This window comes from Bombina bombina, chromosome 3, assembly GCF_027579735.1.
Source record: "Bombina bombina isolate aBomBom1 chromosome 3, aBomBom1.pri, whole genome shotgun sequence".
Classification (NCBI taxonomy): domain Eukaryota; kingdom Metazoa; phylum Chordata; class Amphibia; order Anura; family Bombinatoridae; genus Bombina; species Bombina bombina.
The window spans coordinates 3,470,241-3,492,580 of NC_069501.1; the positions used below are offsets into that span (position 1 = coordinate 3,470,241).

The 22,340-nt window shown below is 43.2% G+C and overlaps 1 protein-coding gene across 2 annotated transcripts in view; it reads left to right on the plus strand.

The window, feature by feature from the left end:
- Window positions 1-22,340, plus strand: part of PKNOX1 (PBX/knotted 1 homeobox 1) — a 458,035-nt gene that overhangs the window by 74,757 nt on the left and 360,938 nt on the right. The window contains exon 3 of one of the 2 annotated variants that reach the window (XM_053705699.1): window positions 20,084-20,170. In XM_053705699.1, the coding sequence (XP_053561674.1) occupies window positions 20,120-20,170 (51 nt within the window). In that variant the 5' untranslated portion in view covers window positions 20,084-20,119. Of the gene's footprint in view, window positions 1-20,083; window positions 20,171-22,340 lie in introns of those variants that run through there. The other variant, XM_053705701.1, reaches the window with a different exon arrangement.

The following is a 22,340-nucleotide window of genomic DNA, read 5'->3' on the forward strand; positions in this document are numbered from 1 at the left end:
CAACTAGCATACTAATGCTTTGTGGCTACTTTGTACTGTTGCAAACCAAGAGTTGCTAGTTTGATCCCCGGCGAGGTCTACTCAGCCTTTCCTCCTTCCGAGGTCGATAAGATGAGCAGAGCTTTGTGTCCCTTTAGGGGGATTAGCCGCACTTTTAAAGCACAATCATGTGACGGTTGCTTGGATGCCTGTTAGCTCTAGTGTCCTTTTATGGCCCTAGCTCTTTGGAAGTGTTGGGCTCCTGCAAGGGGTGGTCTCTTCCCTTTTGGTCGGGACTTGCAAGGGCTTCTTGCTTTTGTTATCTGGGTTATTCTGGATTTTTCCCTGGGAGGTCTGTTTTTATGATTTCAGATGAGGGATTTGTGTTCCTGGAAGATTGTTTTATCTACACATTTGTGGGACCCGGGCTTCTTGTCCTGATCCTCCCCGTGGTCGAGGGTCTTACTCGGATCCCGCTGTGGGATGTTACCGGACCTTATGATCCTAGGACTGGCCTGGGGGTTCCAGTTTCCGGGGTACTTGGGCTTAGCCCTTGTTCTGGCTTTTCTCTTTTACAACTTGGCCAAATTTACTGAGAGCCAGGGCTCCTTGGAGCTTGACTTGTGCCGGACGATACCATTCCCTTGGGACAGCCAACTAACGTGACCTGATGGTGGGCTTTCCTGCCTAGCAAACGGAAGGTTTGCGGTTACTCGACTGTCACTTTTGCGCCTGGTATGTTTACTAGCACGAAGGTGTTTTAAGGGGTTCTTCCGTGTTCGTCAGTGACGTAGCCTTGTGTCCTCTCGGTTCTTCCTACGACTTCCTGTCTTATGGGCAGGTGTTTATCAACGCTCTCCTCTTCAGGGGGCTCGGTGTGCTCCTTACGGAGGTGTGGTTCCTTTTTTTTTGGAGCCTCTCCTGTGTTGGGTGGTTGAAGCAGATGTTTTCTCTGTTTCAGGGACTGGTCTGTGGGTTGTTCCTTCCCATCTGGGGAGCTGCTGACTCTGCATTGAGACTTAGTCAGGTGGCTTGCTAAATCCCTTGGGTCTTTTGCCTGCTCGATTGTCTTTCAGTTAAAGTGGCTGTGCCATTCTCCCGCCCTTTTGGGGGCTGGTCTTAGGGTTCCTTTCGGTTCACTTGCTTTCAGATCTGCCGCTGTTTGGGCTAGTCCGGCTAGGTGTAGGATCTAAGATCTTTTGGTCATCCTCAGGTCTTGGGGGTGACAGTGGACCTTGTTTTTAGAGGTTCTATGCCTCTCCCCCTTTGTGATCTGTGAGTAGACTTGGCGGCCTGGATTTGCCTGGAGAGTGTCCTCTGTCTTGGAGGTTGGGCAATCTGCTATTCTGCTTGGCCGCTTCTTCCTTATGGATAGAGTTTTCTGTGTCTTCCTATGGATGGCAGCGTGTTACTGGACTCAGATGTTTATTTTCTGAGTTTGCTACTTGTACTTTGCTGTTTGCTTAGTCTCTGAGCTCTGACGTTTTGAAGACTTTGTCTTCAGCTGTCTTTTTCGATGCTGTTGCACAATGTTTAGGAGATGTTCTTCTCCTTGATAATGCCCGGTTGCTCCTTGTGGGTTGGGCGTTTGTCTCCCCTTGTTCTCGGGATCCATTCGGGTCTCTGTGGACTTGGCATTCCTTTGAAGGGGGTTTCTTTCATGTAATTAGCAAGAGTCCATGAGCTAGTGACGTATGGGATATACATTCCTACAAGGAGGGGCAAAGTTTCCCAAACCTCAAAATGCCTATAAATACACCCCTCACCACACCCACAATTCAGTTTTTACAATCTTTGCCTCCCATGGAGGTGGTGAAGTAAGTTTGTGCTAGATTCTACGTTGATATGCGCTTCGCAGCAGGCTGAAGCCCGGTTTTCCTCTCAGAGTGCAATGAATGTCAGAGGGATGTGAAGAGAGTATTGCCTATTTGAATACAATGGTCTTCCTCTAGGGGATCTATTTCATAGGTTCTCTGTTATCGGTCGTAGAGATTTCTTCTCCTACCTCCCTTTTCAGATCGACGATATACTCTTATATACCATTACCTCTACTGATTCTCGTTTCAGTACTGGTTTGGCTATCTACTATATGTAGATGAGTGTCTTAGGGTAAGTAAGTCTTATTTTATTTATGACACTCTAAGCTATGGTTGGGCACTTTATATGTAAAGTTCTAAATATATGTGTTTAAACTTATATTTGCCATGATTCAGGGTAATCAGTATCCCTTCATTCAGACTGTCAGTTTCATTATTTGGGATAATGCATATGAATAAATAATTTTTTCTTACCTTAAAAATTTTCAATTGACTTTTTTCCCTGCGGGCTGTTAGGCTCGCGGGGGCAGAAAATGCTTCAATTTATTGCGTCATTCTTGGCGCAAACTTTTTTGGAGCAAAATTCTGTCATTTCCGGCGCCATAGTTGACGCCGGAAGTTTGTTCGTGGTTGCATCATTTTTTGACGTATGTGTGTTACAGACGTTTTTTTGCGCCAAAAAATGTGGGCGTTGTTTTCGACGTCAGAGGATGGGGCATCATACTTGGCGCCAAAAAAATATGGGCGTTGTACTTGGCGCCAATAATGTGGGCGTCATACTTGGCACCAAAAAATGTGGGCGTCATACTGGTTTCCACCTTATTTCACATTATTTAAGTTTCACTTTTTCATTGCTTCTGGTTGCTAGAGGCTTGTTTATTTCTCTTGTTAAGTGTATCCAGTCCACGGATCATCCATTACTTATGGGATATTAACTCCTCCCCAACAGGAAGTGCAAGAGGATTCACCCAGCAGAGCTGCTATATAGCTCCTCCCCTAACTGCCATTACCAGTCATTCTCTTGCACCCAACAAATAGATAGGATGTGTGAGAGGACTGTGGTGATTATACTTAGTTTCATACCTTCAATCAAAAGTTTGTTATTTTATAATAGCACCGGAGTGTGTTATACCTTCTCTGGTAGAATTTGAAGAAGAATCTACCTGAGTTTTTCTATGATTTTAGCCGGAGTAGTTAAGATCATATTGCTGTTTCTCGGCCATCTGAGGAGAGGTAAACTTCAGATCAGGGGACAGCGGGCAGATTAACCTGCAAAGAGGTATGTAGCAGCTTATTATTTTCTGACAATGGAATTGATGAGAAAATTCTGCCATACCGATATAATGTAAACTCAGCCTTAAATGCAGTAGCAGCAACTGGTATCAGGCTGTCATGTATGTATATTTTACACTTCAGTATTCTGGGGAATGGCACTTCACTGGAATTATACTGTATGCATAAAGCTTTAGCCTAATTTGCAGGGACTAGCAACAGGCTTTTTAATAACACTCAATTTATTAATGTTAAACGTTTTTTGCTGGCATGTAAAATCGTTTAATTTTCTGAGGTACTGGGTGAAAAAATGTTTTGGGCACTATTTTTTTCCACTTGGCAGTCGTTTTATTTAATTTATGACAGTTTACTGATCTCTCTCACTGTTATGTGTGAGGGGGAGGGACCTTTTTTGGTGCTTTTGCTACGCACCAAAAAATTCAGTCAGAAGTTTATTGTCTTCCCTGCATGATCCGGTTCATCTCTACAGAACTCAGGGGTCTTCAAAACTTGTTTTGAGGGAGGTAATCACTCGCAGCAGAGCTGTGAGATTGTAGTTGACTGTGATAAAAAAACGTTTATTTCTGTATTTTTTTTTTTTTTTCTGCTATCAGGGTTAGTTATCCTTTGCTAATGGGAGCAATCCTTTGCTAAAATTGTGTTTTTTACAAAGATTTGATACTATAACTTTTCAGTTTATTAATTTTCAACTGTCATAACTTTTTCTGTGCTTCTTATAGGCACAGTACGTTTTCATATTATAGTAAATTACTTGAAAAGTATTTCCAAGTTGCTAGTTTATTTGCTAGTGTGTTAAACATGTCTGATTCAGAGGAAGATATCTGTGCTATATGTGCTAAAGCCAAAGTGGAGCCCAATAGAAATTTATGTACTAACTGTATTGATGCTACTTTAAATAAAAGTCAATCTGTACAAATTGAACATATTTCACCAAACAACGAGGGGAGAGTTATGCCGACTAACTCGCCTCACGTGTCAGTACCTGCATCTCCCGCTCGGGAGGTGCGTGATATTGTAGCGCCGAGTACATCTGGGCGGCCATTACAAATCACATTACAGGATATGGCTACTGTTATGACTGAAGTTTTGGCTAAATTACCAGAACTAAGAGGTAAGCGTGATCACTCTGGGGTGAGAACAGAGTGCGCTGATAATATTAGGGCCATGTCAGACACTGCGTCACAATTTGCAGAACATGAGGACGGAGAGCTTCATTCTGCGGGTGACGGTTCTGATCCAAACAAACTGGATTCAGATATTTCAAATTTTAAATTTAAGCTGGAAAACCTCAGTGTATTACTAGGGGAGGTGTTAGCGGCTCTGAATGATTGTAACACAGTTGCAATACCAGAGAAAATGTGTAGGTTGGATAAATATTTTGCGGTACCGGCGAGTACTGACGTTTTTCCTATACCTAAGAGACTTACTGAAATTGTTACTAAGGAGTGGGATAGACCCGGTGTGCCGTTCTCACCCCCTCCGATATTTAGAAAGATGTTTCCAATAGACGCCACCACACGGGACTTATGGCAAACGGTCCCTAAGGTGGAGGGAGCAGTTTCTACTTTAGCTAAGCGTACCACTATCCCGGTGGAGGATAGCTGTGCCTTTTCAGATCCAATGGATAAAAAGTTAGAGGGTTACCTTAAGAAAATGTTTGTTCAACAAGGTTTTATATTGCAACCTCTTGCATGCATTGCGCCTGTCACGGCTGCAGCAGCATTTTGGTTTGAGTCTCTGGAAGAGACACTTGAATCAGCTCCATTAGATGAGATTACACACAAGCTTAAAGCCCTTAAGTTAGCTAACTCATTTATTTCAGATGCGTAGTACATTTAACTAAACTTACGGCTAAGAATTCCGGATTCGCCATTCAGGCACGCAGAGCACTGTGGCTAAAATCCTGGTCAGCTGACGTTACTTCTAAATCTAAATTGCTTACTATACCTTTCAAAGGGCAGACCTTATTCGGGCCCGGGTTGAAAGAAATTATCGCTGACATTACAGGAGGTAAAGGCCATGCCCTGCCTCAAGACAGAGCCAAACCTAAGGCTAGACAGTCTAATTTTCGTTCCTTTCGTAATTTCAAAGCAGGAGCAGCATCAACTTCCTCTGCACCAAAACAGGAAGGAGCTGTTGCTCGCTACAGACAAGGCTGGAGACCTAACCAGTCCTGGAACAAGGGCAAGCAGGCCAGGAAACCTGCTGCTGCCCCTAAGACAGCATGAATCGAGGGCCCCCGATCCGGGAACGGATCTAGTGGGGGGCAGACTTTCTCTCTTCGCCCAGGCTTGGGCAAGAGATGTCCAGGATCCCTGGGCGTTAGATATCATATCTCAGGGATACCTTCTAGACTTCAAATTCTCTCCCCCAAGAGGGAGATTTCATCTGTCAAGGTTGTCAACAAACCAAATAAAGAAAGAGGCTTTTCTACGCTGCGTACAAGATCTTTTATTAATGGGAGTGATCCATCCGGTTCCGCGGTCAGAACAAGGACAAGGGTTTTACTCAAATCTGTTTGTGGTTCCCAAAAAAGAGGGAACTTTCAGGCCAATCTTGGATTTAAAGATCCTAAACAAATTCCTAAGAGTTCCATCGTTCAAAATGGAAACTATTCGGACAATTTTACCCATGATCCAAAAGGGTCAGTACATGACCACAGTGGATTTAAAGGATGCTTACCTTCACATACCGATTCACAAAGATCATTACCGGTATCTAAGGTTTGCCTTTCTAGACAGGCATTACCAGTTTGTAGCTCTTCCATTCGGATTGGCTACGGCTCCGAGAATCTTCACAAAGGTTCTGGGTGCTCTTCTGGCGGTACTAAGACCGCGAGGAATTGCGGTAGCTCCGTACCTAGACGACATTCTGATACAAGCTTCAAGCTTTCAAACTGCCAAGTCTCATACAGAGTTAGTACTGGCATTTCTAAGGTCGCATGGATGGAAGGTGAACGAAAAGAAGAGTTCTCTCTTTCCACTCACAAGAGTTCCCTTCTTGGGGACTCTTATAGATTCTGTAGAAATGAAGATTTACCTGACAGAAGACAGGTTAACAAAGCTTCAAAATGCATGCCGTGTCCTTCATTCCATTCAACACCCGTCAGTAGCTCAATGCATGGAGGTGATCGGCTTAATGGTAGCAGCAATGGACATAGTACCCTTTGCACGTCTACATCTCAGACCGCTGCAATTGTGCATGCTAAGTCAGTGGAATGGGGATTACTCAGACTTGTCCCCTACTCTGAATCTGGATCAAGAGACCAGAAATTCTCTTCTATGGTGGCTTTCTCGGCCACATCTGTCCAGGGGGATGCCATTCAGCAGGCCGGACTGGACAATTGTAACAACAGACGCCAGCCTACTAGGTTGGGGCGCTGTCTGGAATTCTCTGAAGGCTCAGGGACAATGGAATCAGGAGGAGAGTCTCCTACCAATAAACATTGTGGAATTGAGAGCAGTTCTCAATGCCCTTCTGGCTTGGCCCCAGTTAACAACTCGGGGGTTCATCAGGTTTCAGTCGGACAACATCACGACTGTAGCTTACATCAACCATCAGGGAGGGACAAGAAGCTCCCTAGCAATGATGGAAGTATCAAAGATAATTCGCTGGGCAGAGTCTCACTCTTGCCACCTGTCAGCAATCCACATCCCGGGAGTGGAGAACTGGGAGGCGGATTTCTTAAGTCGTCAGACTTTTCATCCGGAGGTCTTTGCCCAAATATTTCGACGTTGGGGCAAACCAGAGATAGATCTCATGGCGTCTCGACAGAACGCCAAGCTTCCTCGTTACGGGTCCAGATCCAGGGATCCGGGAGCGGTTCTGATAGATGCTTTGACAGCACCTTGGACCTTCGGGATGGCTTATGTGTTTCCACCCTTCCCGATGCTTCCTCGATTGATTGCCAGAATCAAACAGGAGAGAGCATCAGTGATTCTAATAACGCCTGCATGGCCACGCAGGACTTGGTATGCAGATCTAGTGGACATGTCATCCTGTCCACCTTGGTCGCTACCTCTGAAACAGGACCTTCTGATCCAGGGTCCCTTCAAACATCAAAATCTAATTTCTCTGAAGCTGACTGCTTGGAAATTGAACGCTTGATTTTATCAAAACGTGGTTTTTCTGAGTCAGTTATTGATACCTTAATACAGGCTAGGAAGCCTGTTACCAGAAAGATTTACCATAAGATATGGCGCAAATACTTATATTGGTGCGAATCCAAGAGTTACTCATGGAGTAAGGTTAGGATTCCGAGGATATTGTCTTTTCTACAAGAAGGTTTAGAAAAGGGTTTATCCGCTAGTTCCTTAAAGGGACAGATTTCAGCTCTGTCCATTCTTTTACACAAACGTCTGTCAGAAGTTCCGGACGTTCAAGCTTTTTGTCAGGCTTTAGCTAGGATCAAGCCTGTGTTTAAAACTGTTGCTCCACCATGGAGTTTGAACTTAGTTCTTAATGTTTTACAGGGGGTTCCGTTTGAACCCCTTCATTCCATTGATATCAAGTTGTTATTTTGGAAAGTTCTGTTTTTAATTACGATTTCCTCGGCTCGAAGAGTCTCTGAGTTATCTGCCTTACATTGTGATTCTCCTTATCTGATTTTTCATTCAGACAAGGTAGTTCTGCGTACTAAACCTGGGTTCCTACCTAAGGTGGTCACTAACAGGAATATCAATCAAGAGATTGTGGTTACATCTTTGTGTCCTAATCCTTCTTCGAAAAAGGAACGTCTGCTACACAATCTAGATGTAGTCCGTGCCCTGAAATTTTATCTACAGGCAACTAAGGATTTTCGACAAACGTCTTCCCTGTTTGTCGTTTATTCTGGTCAGAGGAGAGGTCAAAAAGCTTCGGCTACCTCTCTCTCCTTTTGGCTTCGTAGCATAATACGGTTAGCCTATGAGACTGCTGGACAGCAGCCTCCTGAAAGAATTACAGCACATTCTACTAGAGCTGTGGCTTCCACTTGGGCCTTTAAGAATGAGGCTTCTGTTGAACAGATTTGCAAGGCTGCAACTTGGTCTTCTCTTCATACTTTTTCCAAATTTTACAAATTTGACACTTTTGCTTCTTCGGAGGCTGTTTTTGGGAGAAAGGTTCTTCAGGCAGTGGTTCCTTCCGTATAAAGAGCCTGCCTGTCCCTCCCGTCATCCGTGTACTTTAGCTTTGGTATTGGTATCCCATAAGTAATGGATGATCCGTGGACTGGATACACTTAACAAGAGAAAACATAATTTATGCTTACCTGATAAATTTATTTCTCTTGTAGTGTATCCAGTCCACGGCCCGCCCTGTCACTTTAAGGCAGGTAATTTTTCCATTAAACTACAGTCACCACTGTACCCTATGGTTTTCCTTTCTCTGCATGTTTTCGGTCGAATGACTGGTAATGGCAGTTAGGGGAGGAGCTATATAGCAGCTCTGCTGGGTGAATCCTCTTGTACTTCCTGTTGGGGAGGAGTTAATATCCCATAAGTAATGGATGATCCGTGGACTGGATACACTACAAGAGAAATAAATGTATCAGGTAAGCATAAATTATGTTTTTGCATCTTTTCCCATTCCTGAAACTGTCATTTAAGGAATTTGATCATTTTGCTTTATATGTTGTTTTTTCTATTACATATTGCAAGATGTCACAACCTGACCCTGGATCAGAATCTACTTCTGGAAAGACGCTGCCTGATGTTGGTTCTACCAAAGTTAAGTGCATTTGTTGTAAACTTTTGGTAACTGTTCCTCCGGCTGTAGTTTGTGTTAGTTGTCATGATAAACTTTCTAACGCAGATAGTGTCTCCATTAGTCATAATCCTTTACCTGTTGTTTTTCCTTCAACATCTAATTCTATTAAGAAGGCTCTGTCTGTTATTCCTCCTTCCAGTAAACGTAAAAGGTCTTTTAAAACTTCTCATATTTCAGATGAATTTTTAAGTGACCGCCATCATTCTGACTTATCTGTTTCTGATGAGGATCTATCTGGTTCAGAAGATTCTGCTTCAGATATTGACACTGATAAATCTTCATATTTATTTAAGATGGAGTTTATTCGTTCTTTACTTAAAGAAGTGTTGATTGCATTAGATATGGAGGAGTCTAGTCCTCTTGATACTAAATCTACTAAGCGTTTAAATTCGGTTTTTAAACCTCATGTAGTTATTCCAGAAGTTTTTCCTGTTCCTGATGCTATTTCAGAAGTAATTTCCAGGGAATGGAATAGTCTGGGTACTTCATTTACTCCTTCTCCAAGGTTTAAGAAATTGTACCCTGTGCCATCTGATAGATTAGAATTTTGGGACAAAATCCCTAAAGTTGATGGGGCTATCTCTACTCTTGCTAAACGTACTACTATTCCTACGGCGGATAGTACTTCCTTTAAGGATCCTTTAGATAGGAAGTTTGAATCCTTTCTAAGGAGAGCTTATTTATGTTCAGGTAATCTTCTTAGATCTGCTATTTCTTTGGCTGATGTTGCTGCAGCTTCCACTTTCTGGTTGGAGGCTCTAGCGCAACAAGTGTCAGACCATAATGCTTATAGCATTGTTAAACTTCTTCAACATGCTAATAACTTTATTTGTGATGCCATTTTTGATATCATTAGAATTGATGTCAGGTATATGTCTTTAGCTATTTTAGCTAGAAGAGCTTTATGGCTTAAATCTTGGAATGCAGATATGACTTCTAAGTCAACTTTGCTTTCTCTTTCTTTCCAAGGTAATAAATTATTTGGTTCACAGTTGGATTCTATAATTTCAACTGTTACTGGGGGGAAAGGAACCTTTTTGCCTCAGGACAAAAAATCTGAAGGTAAATATAGGGCTACTAATGTTTTTCGAACAGAAGCCTGACCATTCCCCTAAAGGAACGGTTTCTGTTTGGAAACCTTCTCCAGTCTGGAATAAATCCAAGCCTTTTAGAAAGTCAAAACCAGCTCCCAAATCCGCATGAAGGTGCGGCCCTCATTCCAGCACAGCTGGTAGGGGGCAGGTTACGATTTTTCAAAGATGTTTGGATCATCTCGTTTCAGTCTTTGGATTCAGAACATTGTTTCACAAGGGTACAGAATAGGTTTCAAGGTAAGGCCTCCTGTGAGAAGACTTTTTCTCTCACGCATTCCAGTAAACCCAGTGAAGGCTCAGGCGTTTCTGAAATGTGTTTTAGACCTAGAGTTGGCTGGGGTAATTGTACCAGTTCCAGTTCTGGAACGGGGTCTGGGGTTTTACTCAAATCTATTCATTGTACCAAAGAAGGAGAATTCCTTCAGACCAGTTCTGGATCTAAAAATATTGAATCGTTATGTAAGGATACCAACATTCAAAATGGTGACTAAGGACGATTCTGCCTTTTGTTCAGCAAGGGCATTATATGTCTACAATAGACTTACAGGATGCATATTTTCATATTCCAATTCATCCAGATCACTATCAGTTCCTGAGATTCTCTTTTCTAGAAAAGCATTACCAGTTTGTTGCCCTTCCGTTTGGCCTAGCAACAGCTCCAAGGATCTTTTCAAAGGTTCTCGGTGCCCTTCTCTCTGTAATCAGAGAACAGGGTATTGCGGTATTTCCTTATTTGGACGATATCTTGGTACTTGCTCAGTCTTTACATTCTGCAGAATTTCATACGAATCAGCTTGTGTTGTTTCTTCAAAGACATGGTTGGAGGATCAATTTACCAAAGAGTTCCTTGATTCCTCAGACAAAGGTAACCTTTTTGGGTTTTCAAATAGATTCAGTGTCCATGACTTTGTCTCTAACAGAAAAGAGACGTCTGAAGTTGGTTTCAGCTTGTCGAAACCTTCAGTCTCAATTATTCCCTTCGGTAGCTTTGTGCATGGAAATTCTAGGTCTCATGACTGCTGCATAGGACGTGATCCCCTTTGCTCGCTTTCACATGAGACCTCTCCAGCTTTGTATGCTGAACCAGTGGTGCAGGGATTATACAAAGATATCACAATTAATATCCTTAAATCCCAATGTTCGATCTTCTCTGACTTGGTGGTTGAATCACCATCGTCTAATTCAAGGGGCCTCTTTTGTTCGTCCAACCTGGACTGTGATCTCAACAAATGCGAGTCTTTCAGGTTGGGGAGCTGTATGGGGATCTCTGACAGCGCAGGGGGTTTGGGAATTTCAGGAGGCGAAATTACCAATCAACATTTTGAAACTCTGTGCGATTTTCAGAGCTCTTCAGTTCTGGCCTCTTCTGAAGAGAGAATCGTTTATTTGTTTTCAGACGGACAATGTCACAACAGTGGCGTATGTCAATCATCAAGGTGGGACTCACAGTCCTCAGGCTATGAAAGAAGTATCTCGGATACTTGTATGGGCGGAATCCAGCTCCTGTCTAATCTCTGCGGTTCACATCCCAGGTGTAGACAATTGGGAAGCGGATTATCTCAGTCGCCAGACGTTACATCCGGGCAAATGGTCTCTTCACCCAGAGATATTTCTTCAGATTGTTCAAATCTGGGGACTTCCAGAAATAGATCTGATGGCCTCTCATCTAAACAAGAAACTTCCCAGGTATCTGTCCAGATCCAGGGATCCTCAGGCGGAAGAAGTGGACGCGTTGTTGCTTCCTTGGAATTATCAACCTGCTTATATCTTTCCGCCTCTAGTTCTTCTTCCAAAAGTGATTTCCAAAATTCTAATGGAACGTTCGTTTGTATTGCTGGTGGCTCCAGCATGGCCTCACAGGTTTTGGTATGCGGATCTCGTTCGGATGGCAAGTTGCCAACCTTGGACACCTCCGTTAAGGCCAGACCTTCTATCTCAAGGCCCTTTTTTCCATCAGGATCTCAAATCATTAAATTTGAAGGTATGGAGATTGAACGCTTGATTCTTAGTCATAGAGGTTTCTCTGACTCAGTGATTAATACTATGATACAGGCTCGTAAATCTGTGTCTAGAAAGATTTATTACCGAGTCTGGAAGACTTACATTTCTTGGTGTTTTTCTCATAAATTCTCTTGGCATTCTTTTAGAATTCCTAGAATTTTACAGTTTCTTCAGGATGGTTTGGATAAGGGTTTGTCTGCAAGCTCTTTGAAAGGTCAAATCTCTGCTCTTTCTGTTCTTTTTCACAAAAAGATTGCTAATCATCCTGATATTCATTGTTTTGTACAGGCTTTGGTTCGTATCAAGCCTGTCATTAAGTCAATCTCTCCTCCTTGGAGTCTTAATTTGGTTCTGAGGGCTTTACAGGCTCCTCCGTTTGAGCCTATGCATTCTCTGGATATTAAATTACTTTCTTGGAAAGTGTTGTTCCTTTTGGCCATCTCTTCTGCTAGAAGAGTTTCTGAATTATCTGCTCTTTCTTGTGAATCTCCTTTTCTGATTTTTCATCAGGATAAGGCAGTGTTGCGGACTTCATTTAAATTTTTACCTAAGGTTGTGAATTCTAACAACATTAGTAGAGAAATTGTTGTCCCTTCATTGTGTCCTAATCCTAAGAATTCTATTGAGAGATCTTTACATTCTTTGGATGTAGTAAGAGCTTTGAAATATTATGTTGAAGCTACTAAAGGTTTTAGAAAGACTTCTAGTCTATTTGTTATCTTTTCTGGTTCCAGGAAAGGTCAGAAGGCTTCTGCAATTTCCTTGGCATCTTGGTTAAAGTCTTTGATTCATCATGCTTATGTAGAGTCGGGTAAGTCCCCGCCTCAAAGGATTACGGCTCATTCTACTAGGTCAGTTTCTACTTCCTGGGCTTTTAGGAATGAAGCTTCTGTTGATCAAATTTGCAAAGCAGCAACTTGGTCTTCTTTGCATACTTTTACTAAATTCTACCATTTTGATGTTTTTTCTTCTTCTGAAGCAGTTTTTGGTAGAAAAGTACTTCAGGCAGCTGTTTCAGTTTGATTCTTCTGTTTATAATTTCAGTTTTTTTCATTATAAGATTAAAACTTTTTGATTTGGGTTGTGGATTATTTTCTCAGCGGAATTGGCTGTCTTTATTTTATCCCTCCCTCTCTAGTGACTCTTGCGTGGAAGTTCCACATCTTGGGTATCTGCTATCTCATACGTCACTAGCTCATGGACTCTTGCTAATTACATGAAAGAAAACATAATTTATGTAAGAACTTACCTGATAAATTAATTTCTTTCATATTAGCAAGAGTCCATGAGGCCCACCCTTTTTTGTGGTGGTTATAATTTTTTTGTATAAAGCACAATTATTCCAATTCCTTAATTTTGATGCTTTCGCTCCTTTCTTATCACCCCACTTCTTGGCTATTCGTTAAACTGAATTGTGGGTGTGGTGAGGGGTGTATTTATAGGCATTTTGAGGTTTGGGAAACTTTGCCCCTGCTGGTAGGAATGTATATCCCATACGTCACTAGCTCATGGACTCTTGCTAATATGAAATAAATTAATTTATCAGGTAAGTTCTTACATAAATTATGTTTTTTCCTTTATGAATTTTGCTGTACCTTTCGGTATTCTTTTGGTTTACCCCTGTCTTCTCCCTTTTGGGGATTTTGGTACTGTACTAGGAAGAGTTGTGTAGGGACCGACTGCTGGGCGACGGTTCTACTGGAGGAATGTTGGCTCAGTGAGTCTGCTTGCGGTCTCTAGTTAGGCTTTCGGACTATCTGCGGGTCAGTGTCCTTGGGGCCTTTTACTTCTCGTTTTTTTTGCCTGGCTCCGACGAAGCAGGGTTTGGTTGGGTTGTGTGTGTTTTTTTTTTGTTTTTTTTTCAGGCCTGGTGCCCTCAGAATGGGCTGCCTATTGTACCCTCCTGTTTTTGCATTCAGTGTCCTCTATAGCTTGGCTATTGTTTTCCCAAAAGTAATGAATGCAGCTGTGGACTCTTTCCATTTATGAAGAAAAACTTAAATTATGCTTACCTGAATTTTCTTTTTTCTGATGGAAAGAGTCCACAGCTCCCCACCCGTAATTTTATGTGGGGCGTCTGTATTTTTATTCTTCTGGCACCTTTTCACCCTGATATTTCTCCTATTGTTCCTTGGCAGAATGACTGGGGGATGAGGGAAGTGGGAGGAGTATTTAAGCCTTTGGCTAGGGTGTCTTTGCCTCCTCCTGGTGGCCAGGTTCTTATTTCCCAAAAGTAATGAATGCAGCTGTGGACTCTTTCCATCTGAAGAAAAGAAAATGATCAGGTAAGCATAATTTATGTTTTCCCCCTAGGGACGTCTGCATTCTGAAACTTAGGGTATGTATTCATTATGGAACCTCCCACACAATCTCCTGCTCTCTGAGAAACAGCTCAAATACATAGCAGATGCAGTTAACCCCACGGCTGCCAAAAAGGCTAAAACTGCAGTCCCCTCTGCTAGCTAGCTGCTGGGTTAACTGCATCTACAATGTATTTGATATCAGCAAGGCACAGCATTTCTGAAAGGAGCAGCCCCCCACCCCTACTGCTATATGCCTGTATTGGATTCCTGCACAGGAGCAGGGCTCATTATCAGTCAAGATAAAATGTTTAAAAAAAGAAGAAAATAATATATGTATATGTGTGTATGTGACTGTGTGTGTGTGTGTGTGTATATATGTGTGTGTGTGTGTGTGTGTGTGTGTGTGTGTATGTATATATGTATATGTATATATATATATATATATATATATATATATATATATATATATATATATATATATATATATATATATACACAGAGAGAGAGAGATAGATACAGAGACATAGAGATACAGAAAGAGATAAGTGGTTTGTATTTTTATGCTCCAAGAGTGTATTGGACATTGAGAAACATCTACATTAAGATTCTGTAGTCTTTAATACATTTTTTAATAGAAAATTAAGGTGTTATAATCATTTATAAGAAAATCGCCATTAAATCGCAATTTTTGTTGTTGTTGTTCCCTATATCGCCCAGCCATAGTGTGTGTGTGTGTGTACATGTTACTTGTATAATGGTGTTTGGTTTTTGGATCCAGGATATTTTTTTTTAAAACTGAGTGTATTGGGTACTAATATCTTGGGACATTGGGTGTTGAGTGCCAGGGATTTGACTGTTGGGTGCTGGGGATTTGAGTGTTTATAGCTTGTATTAAAAATGATACATTTTATTGAACAAATTATCATGCAGGATATTAGCTCAGGAATCACTGTTAGTGCAGGATATTAGCTCAGGAAGCACTATTAGTGCAGGATATTAGCACATGAAACACTATTAGTGCAGGATATTAGCACAGGAAGTACTATTAGTGCAGGATATTAGCACAGGAAGCACTATTAGTGCAGGATATTAGCACAGGAAGCACTATTAGTGCAGGATATTAGCACAGGAAGCACTATTAGTGCAGGATATTAGCACAGGAAGCACTATTAGTGCAGGATATTAGCACAGGAAGCACTATTAGTGCAGGATATTAGCACATGAAACACTATTAGTGCAGGATATTAGCACAGGAAGTACTATTAGTCCTGGCTATTGGCTCAGGAAGCACTATTAGTGCAGGATATTGGCACAGGAAGCACTATTAGTGTAGGATATTAGCACATGAAACACTATTAGTGTAGGATATTAGCACAGGAAGCACTATTAGTGTAGGATATTAGCACAGGAAGCACTATTAGTGTAGGATATTAGCACAGGAAGCACTATTAGCACAGGAAGGATTATTAGTGCAGGATATTAGCACAGGAAGCACTATTACTGCAGGGTATTAGCTCAGGAAGTACTATTAGCACAGGAAGCACCATTAGTGCAGGATATTAGAACAGGAAGCACTATTAGTGCAGGATATTAGCACAGGAAGCACTATTAGTGCAGGATATTAGCTCAGGAAGCACTATTAGTGCAGGATATTAGCACAGGAAGCACTATTAGTGCAGGATATTGGCTCAGGAAGCACTATTAGTGCAGGATATTAGCACAGGAAGCACTATTAGTGCAGGATATTAGCACATGAAGCACTATTCGTGTAGGATATTAGCACAGGAAGCATTATTAGTGCAGGATATTAGCACAGGAAGCACTATTACTGCAGGGTATTAGCTCAGGAAGTACTATTAGCACAGGAAGCACTATTAGTGCATGATATTAGCACAGGAAGCACTATTAGTGCATGATATTAGCACAGGAAGCACTATTAGTGCAGGATATTAGCGCAGGAAGCACTATTTGTGCAGGATATTAGCGCAGGAAGCACTATTTGTGCAGGATATTAGCGCAGGAAGCACTATTTGTGCAGGATATTAGCGCAGGAAGCACTATTTGTGCAGGATATTAGCGCAGGAAGCACTATTTGTGCAGGATATTAGCACAGGAAGTACTATTAGTGCAGGATATTAGCGCAGGAAGTACTATTAGTGCAGGATATTAGCGCAGGAAGTACTATTAGTGCAGGATATTAGCGCAGGAAGCACTATTAGTGCAGGATATTAGTGCAGGAAGCACTATTAGTGCAGGATATTTGCACAGGAAGTACTATTAGCGCAGGATATTAGCGCAGGAAATACTATTAGTGCAGGATATTAGCGCAGGAAGTACTATTAGTGCAGGATATTAGCGCAGGAAGCACTATTAGTGCAGGATATTAGTGCAGGAAGCACTATTAGTGCAGGATATTTGCACAGGAAGTACTATTAGCGCAGGAAGCACTATTAGTGCAGGATATTAGCATAGGAAGCACTATTAGCGCAGGAAGCACTATTAGTGCAGGATATTGGCACAGGAAGTACTATTAGCGCAGGAAGCACTATTAGTGCAGGATATTAGCGCAGGAAGCACCTTTAGTGCAGGATATTAGCACAGGAAGTACTATTGGCGCAGGAAGCACTATTAGTGCAGGATATTAGCGCAGGAAGCACCTTTAGTGCAGGATATTAGCACAGGAAGTACTATTAGCGCAGGAAGCACTATTAGTGCAGGATATTAGCACAGTAAGTACTATTGGCGCAGGAAGCACTATTAGTGCAGGATATTGGCACAGGAAGTACTATTGGCGCAGGAAGCACTATTAGTGCAGGATATTGGCACAGGAAGTACTATTAGTGCAGGATATTGGCACAGGAAGTACTATTAGCGCAGGAAGCACTATTAGTGCAGGAAGCGCTATTAGTGCAGGATATTAGCGCAGGAAGCACTATTAGTGCAGGATATTAGCACAGTTAGTACTATTAGTGCAGGAAGCACTATTAGTGCAGGATATTAGCGCAGGAAGCACTATTAGTGCAGGGTTTTAGCGCAGGATGCACTATTAGTGCAGGGTTTTAGCGCAGGATGCACTATTAGTGCAGGATATTAGCGCAGGAAGCACTATTAGTGCAGGATATTAGCACAGGAAGTACTATTAGTGCAGGATATTAGCACAGGAAGCACTGTTAGTGCAGGATATTAGCACAGGAAGCACTGTTAGTGCAGGATATTAGCGCAGGAAGCACTGTTTGTGCAGGATATTAGCGCAGGAAGCACTGTTTGTGCAGGATATTAGCGCAGGAAGTACTGTTTGTGCAGGATATTAGCGCAGGAAGCACTATTAGTGCAGGATATTAGCACATGAAGTACTATTAGTGCAGGATATTAGCGCAGGAAGCACTATTAGTGCAGGATATTAGCTCAGGAAGCACTATTAGTGCAGGATATTAGCGCAGGAAGCACTATTAGTGCAGGATATTAGCTCAGGAAGCACTATTAGTGCAGGATATTAGCACAGGAAGCACTATTAGTGCAGGATATAAGCACAGGAAGTACTATTAGCACAGGAAGCACTATTAGTGCAGTATATTAGCACAGGAAGTACTATTAGCGCAGGAAGCACTATTAGTGCAGTATATTAGCACAGGAAGTACTATTAGCGCAGGAAGCACTATTAGTGCAGTATATTAGCACAGGAAGCACTATTAGTGCAGTATATTAGCACAGGAAGTACTATTAGCGCAGGAAGCACTATTAGTGCAGGATATTAGCGCAGGAAGCACTATTAGTGCAGGATATTAGCACAGGAAGCATTATTAGTGCAGGATATTAGCACAGGAAGCACTATTAGTGCAGGATATTAGCACAGGAAGCACTATTAGTGCAGGATATTAGCACAGGAAGTACTGTTGGCGCAGGAAGCACTATTAGTGCAGGATATTAGCACAGGAAGTACTATTAGTGAAGGATATTAGCGCAGGAAGTACTATTAGCGCTGGAAGCACTATTAGTGCAGGGTTTTAGCGCAGGAAGCACTATTAGTGCAGTATATTAGCGCAGGAAGTACTATTAGTGCAGGATATTAGCATAGGAAGTACTATTAGCGCAGGAAGCACTATTAGTGCAGGGTTTTAGCGCAGGAAGCACTATTAGTGCAGTATATTAGCGCAGGAAGTACTATTAGTGCAGGATATTAGCACAGGAAGCATTATTAGTGCAGGATATTAGCACAGGAAGCACTATTAGTGCAGGATATTAGCACAGGAAGTACTATTAGTGCAGGATTTTAGCACAGGAAGTACTATTAGCGCTGGAAGCACTATTAGTGCAGGGTTTTAGCGCAGGAAGCACTATTAGCGCAGGAAGCACTATTAGTGCAGGATATTAGCACAGGAAGCACTATTAGTGCAGGATATTAGCACAGGAAGTACTATTGGCGCAGGAAGCACTATTAGTGCAGGATATTAGCACAGGAAGTACTATTAGTGAAGGATATTAGCGCAGGAAGTACTATTAGCGCTGGAAGCACTATTAGTGCAGGGTTTTAGCGCAGGAAGCACTATTAGTGCAGTATATTAGCGCAGGAAGTACTATTAGTGCAGGATATTAGCATAGGAAGTACTATTAGCGCAGGAAGCACTATTAGTGCAGGGTTTTAGCGCAGGAAGCACTATTAGTGCAGGATATTAGCGCAGGAAGCACTAATAATGCAGGATATTAGTGCAGGAAGCTATTCAGGGGTGCTACCATTTTGGAACCTAGGTTTCACTGCATGTACTTATAAGGAGAGTTACTGCACACGTGCAAACACATCAGGACTGGAATGTAGTGAGAGATTTCATCATTGTGGCAGCCATGACTAGAGGGAGCTTATAAATGTATTTGTTTAGTGTCAAAATTAATCTTTTAGGGCAGCAATTTTAAACCACTTTCCAATTTACTTCTGTTAACAAAATGTGTTTATATTTACACTTTTTGAGTCACCAGCTCCTACTGAGCATGTGCAATAAGTCACAGAATATACGTATATGCATTTGTGATTGGCTGATGGGTGTCACATGATGTAGCAGGAGTAGAAATAAACATAACTTCTACTCATTTGGAGTTTAGACTAAGTGCTATTACATTGCATTTTTATCACGCATCTGTTGAGCATTCAAATCTACATTATTTACCGGTCCTTTAAGAATCAACTATTATTATTAATAGTAAAGCACAGAACTTCATGAAGAACGCCACTACTTGTGCACCCTTGGCTTAGAGCTTAAGCCATGTCTGCCCATACAAGTCTGTTATGTTGTGTTTGTATAATAGATGTTGGATACTGGGACACTGGGTGTGGAGTTTTTGGGTGCTGGGACACTTGGGGTGTTGGGTTTTTGGGTGCTAGGTGTTGGTATAATGGATGTTGGATAGTCGGACACCTGTTGTTGGGTTTTTGGGTGCTAGGTGTTGGAATAATGGATGGTGGATATTTGGACACCGGGTGTTGGGTTTTTGGGTGTTAGGTGTTAGTATAATGGATGTTGGATACTGGGACACCTGTTGTTGGGTTTTTGGGTGCTAGGTGTTAGTATAATGGATGTTGGATACTGGGACACCGGGTGTTGGGTTTTTGGGTCCTAGGTGTTGGTATAATGGATGTTGGATACTGGGACACCGGGTGTTGGGTTTTTGGGTCCTAGGTGTTGGTATAATGGATGTTGGATACTGGGACACTGGGTGTTGGGTTATTTGGTACTATGTGTTGGTATAATGAATGTTGGATATTCAATGCTTGGACACTTGGTGTTTGGGCTATGTTTATGGGTTTATGTGACTTGCATACACACCTGCATTACATTAAGTGCTGCACATCTCCTAGGGTCACAGTGATGTGAAGTGTACCTCCCTCCTCAGCATGATGTCTGCGGAGCAGCTGACGATGGAGAACTACTCAGAGGAACAGCAGGTAACATATTCTCCTCTGCACCTGCCTAGTATGTCCAAGACCACCCTCCCTATAGTGACAGGTCTCTTTTCATGATGCCCCTAGGGTTAGACACCATTGTCATAAGTTTGTGGGCTTGACGGTTAAACCAGTGAGAAGCTTTATGAGCTCAGTGTGACTATTTGAAACCAGGAAGAGATGCAGTATACTGGGTGCCCCCTCATGTTCTGTGCACATCTCACACACACACAATGGGCGCCCTCTCACGTTCTGTGCACATCTCACACACACACACTGGGTGCCCTCTCACGTTCTGTGCACATCTCACACACACACACACTGGGTGCCCTCTCACGTTCTGTGCACATCTCACACACACACTGGGTGCCCTCTCACGTTCTGTGCACATCTCACACACACACACTGGGTGCCCTCTCACATACTGTGCACATCTCACACACACACACTGGGTGCCCTCTCACATACTGTGCACATCTCACACACACACACTGGGTGCCCTCTCACGTTCTGTGCACATCTCACACACACACACTGGGTGCCCTCTCACATACTGTGCACATCTCACACACACACACACACACACACACACTGGGTGCCCTCTCACGTTCTGTGCACATCTCACACACACACACACTGGGTGCCCTCTCACATACTGTGCACATCTCACACACACACACACACACACACACTGGGTGCCCTCTCACGTTCTGTGCACATCTCACACACACACACACTGGGTGCCCTCTCACGTTCTGTGCACATCTCACACACACACACACACACTGGGTGCCCTCTCACGTTCTGTGCACATCTCACACACACACACACACACTGGGTGCCCTCTCACGTTCTGTGCACATCTCACACACACACACTGGGTGCCCTCTCACGTTCTGTGCACATCTCACACACACACACTGGGTGCCCTCTCACATACTGTGCACATCTCACACACACACACTGGGTGCCCTCTCACATACTGTGCACATCTCACACACACACACTGGGTGCCCTCTCACGTTCTGTGCACATCTCACACACACACACACACACACTGGGTGCCCTCTCACGTTCTGTGCACATCTCACACACACACACACACACTGGGTGCCCTCTCACGTTCTGTGCACATCTCACACACACACTGGGTGCCCTCTCACGTTCTGTGCACATCTCACACACACACACACTGGGTGCCCTCTCATGTTCTGTGCACATCTCACACACACACACACTGGGTGCCCTCTCACGTTCTGTGCACATCTCACACACACACTGGGTGCCCTCTCACGTTCTGTGCACATCTCACACACACACACTGGGTGCCCTCTCACATACTGTGCACATCTCTCACACACACACACACACACACACTGGGTGCCCTCTCACGTTCTGTGCACATCTCACACACACACACACACACTGGGTGCCCTCTCACGTTCTGTGCACATCTCACACACACACACTGGGTGCCCTCTCACGTTCTGTGCACATCTCACACACACACACTGGGTGCCCTCTCACATACTGTGCACATCTCACACACACACACTGGGTGCCCTCTCACATACTGTGCACATCTCACACACACACACTGGGTGCCCTCTCATGTTCTGTGCACATCTCACACACACACACACACTGGGTGCCCTCTCATGTTCTGTGCACATCTCACACACACACACACACACTGGGTGCCCTCTCATGTTCTGTGCACATCTCACACACACACACACACACTGGGTGCCCTCTCATGTTCTGTGCACATCTCACACACACACACACACACTGGGTGCCCTCTCATGTTCTGTGCACATCTCACACACACACACTGGGTGCCCTCTCACATACTGTGCACATCTCACACACACACACTGGGTGCCCTCTCATGTTCTGTGCACATCTCACACACACACACACACACACACACTGGGTGCCCTCTCACGTTCTGTGCACATCTCACACACACACACACTGGGCGCCCTCTCACGTTCTGTGCACATCTCACACACACACACACACTGGGTGCCCTCTCACGTTCTGTGCACATCTCACACACACACACACACACTGGGTGCCCTCTCATGTTCTGTGCACATCTCACACACACACACTGGGTGCCCTCTCACGTTCTGTGCACATCTCACACACACACACACACACACTGGGC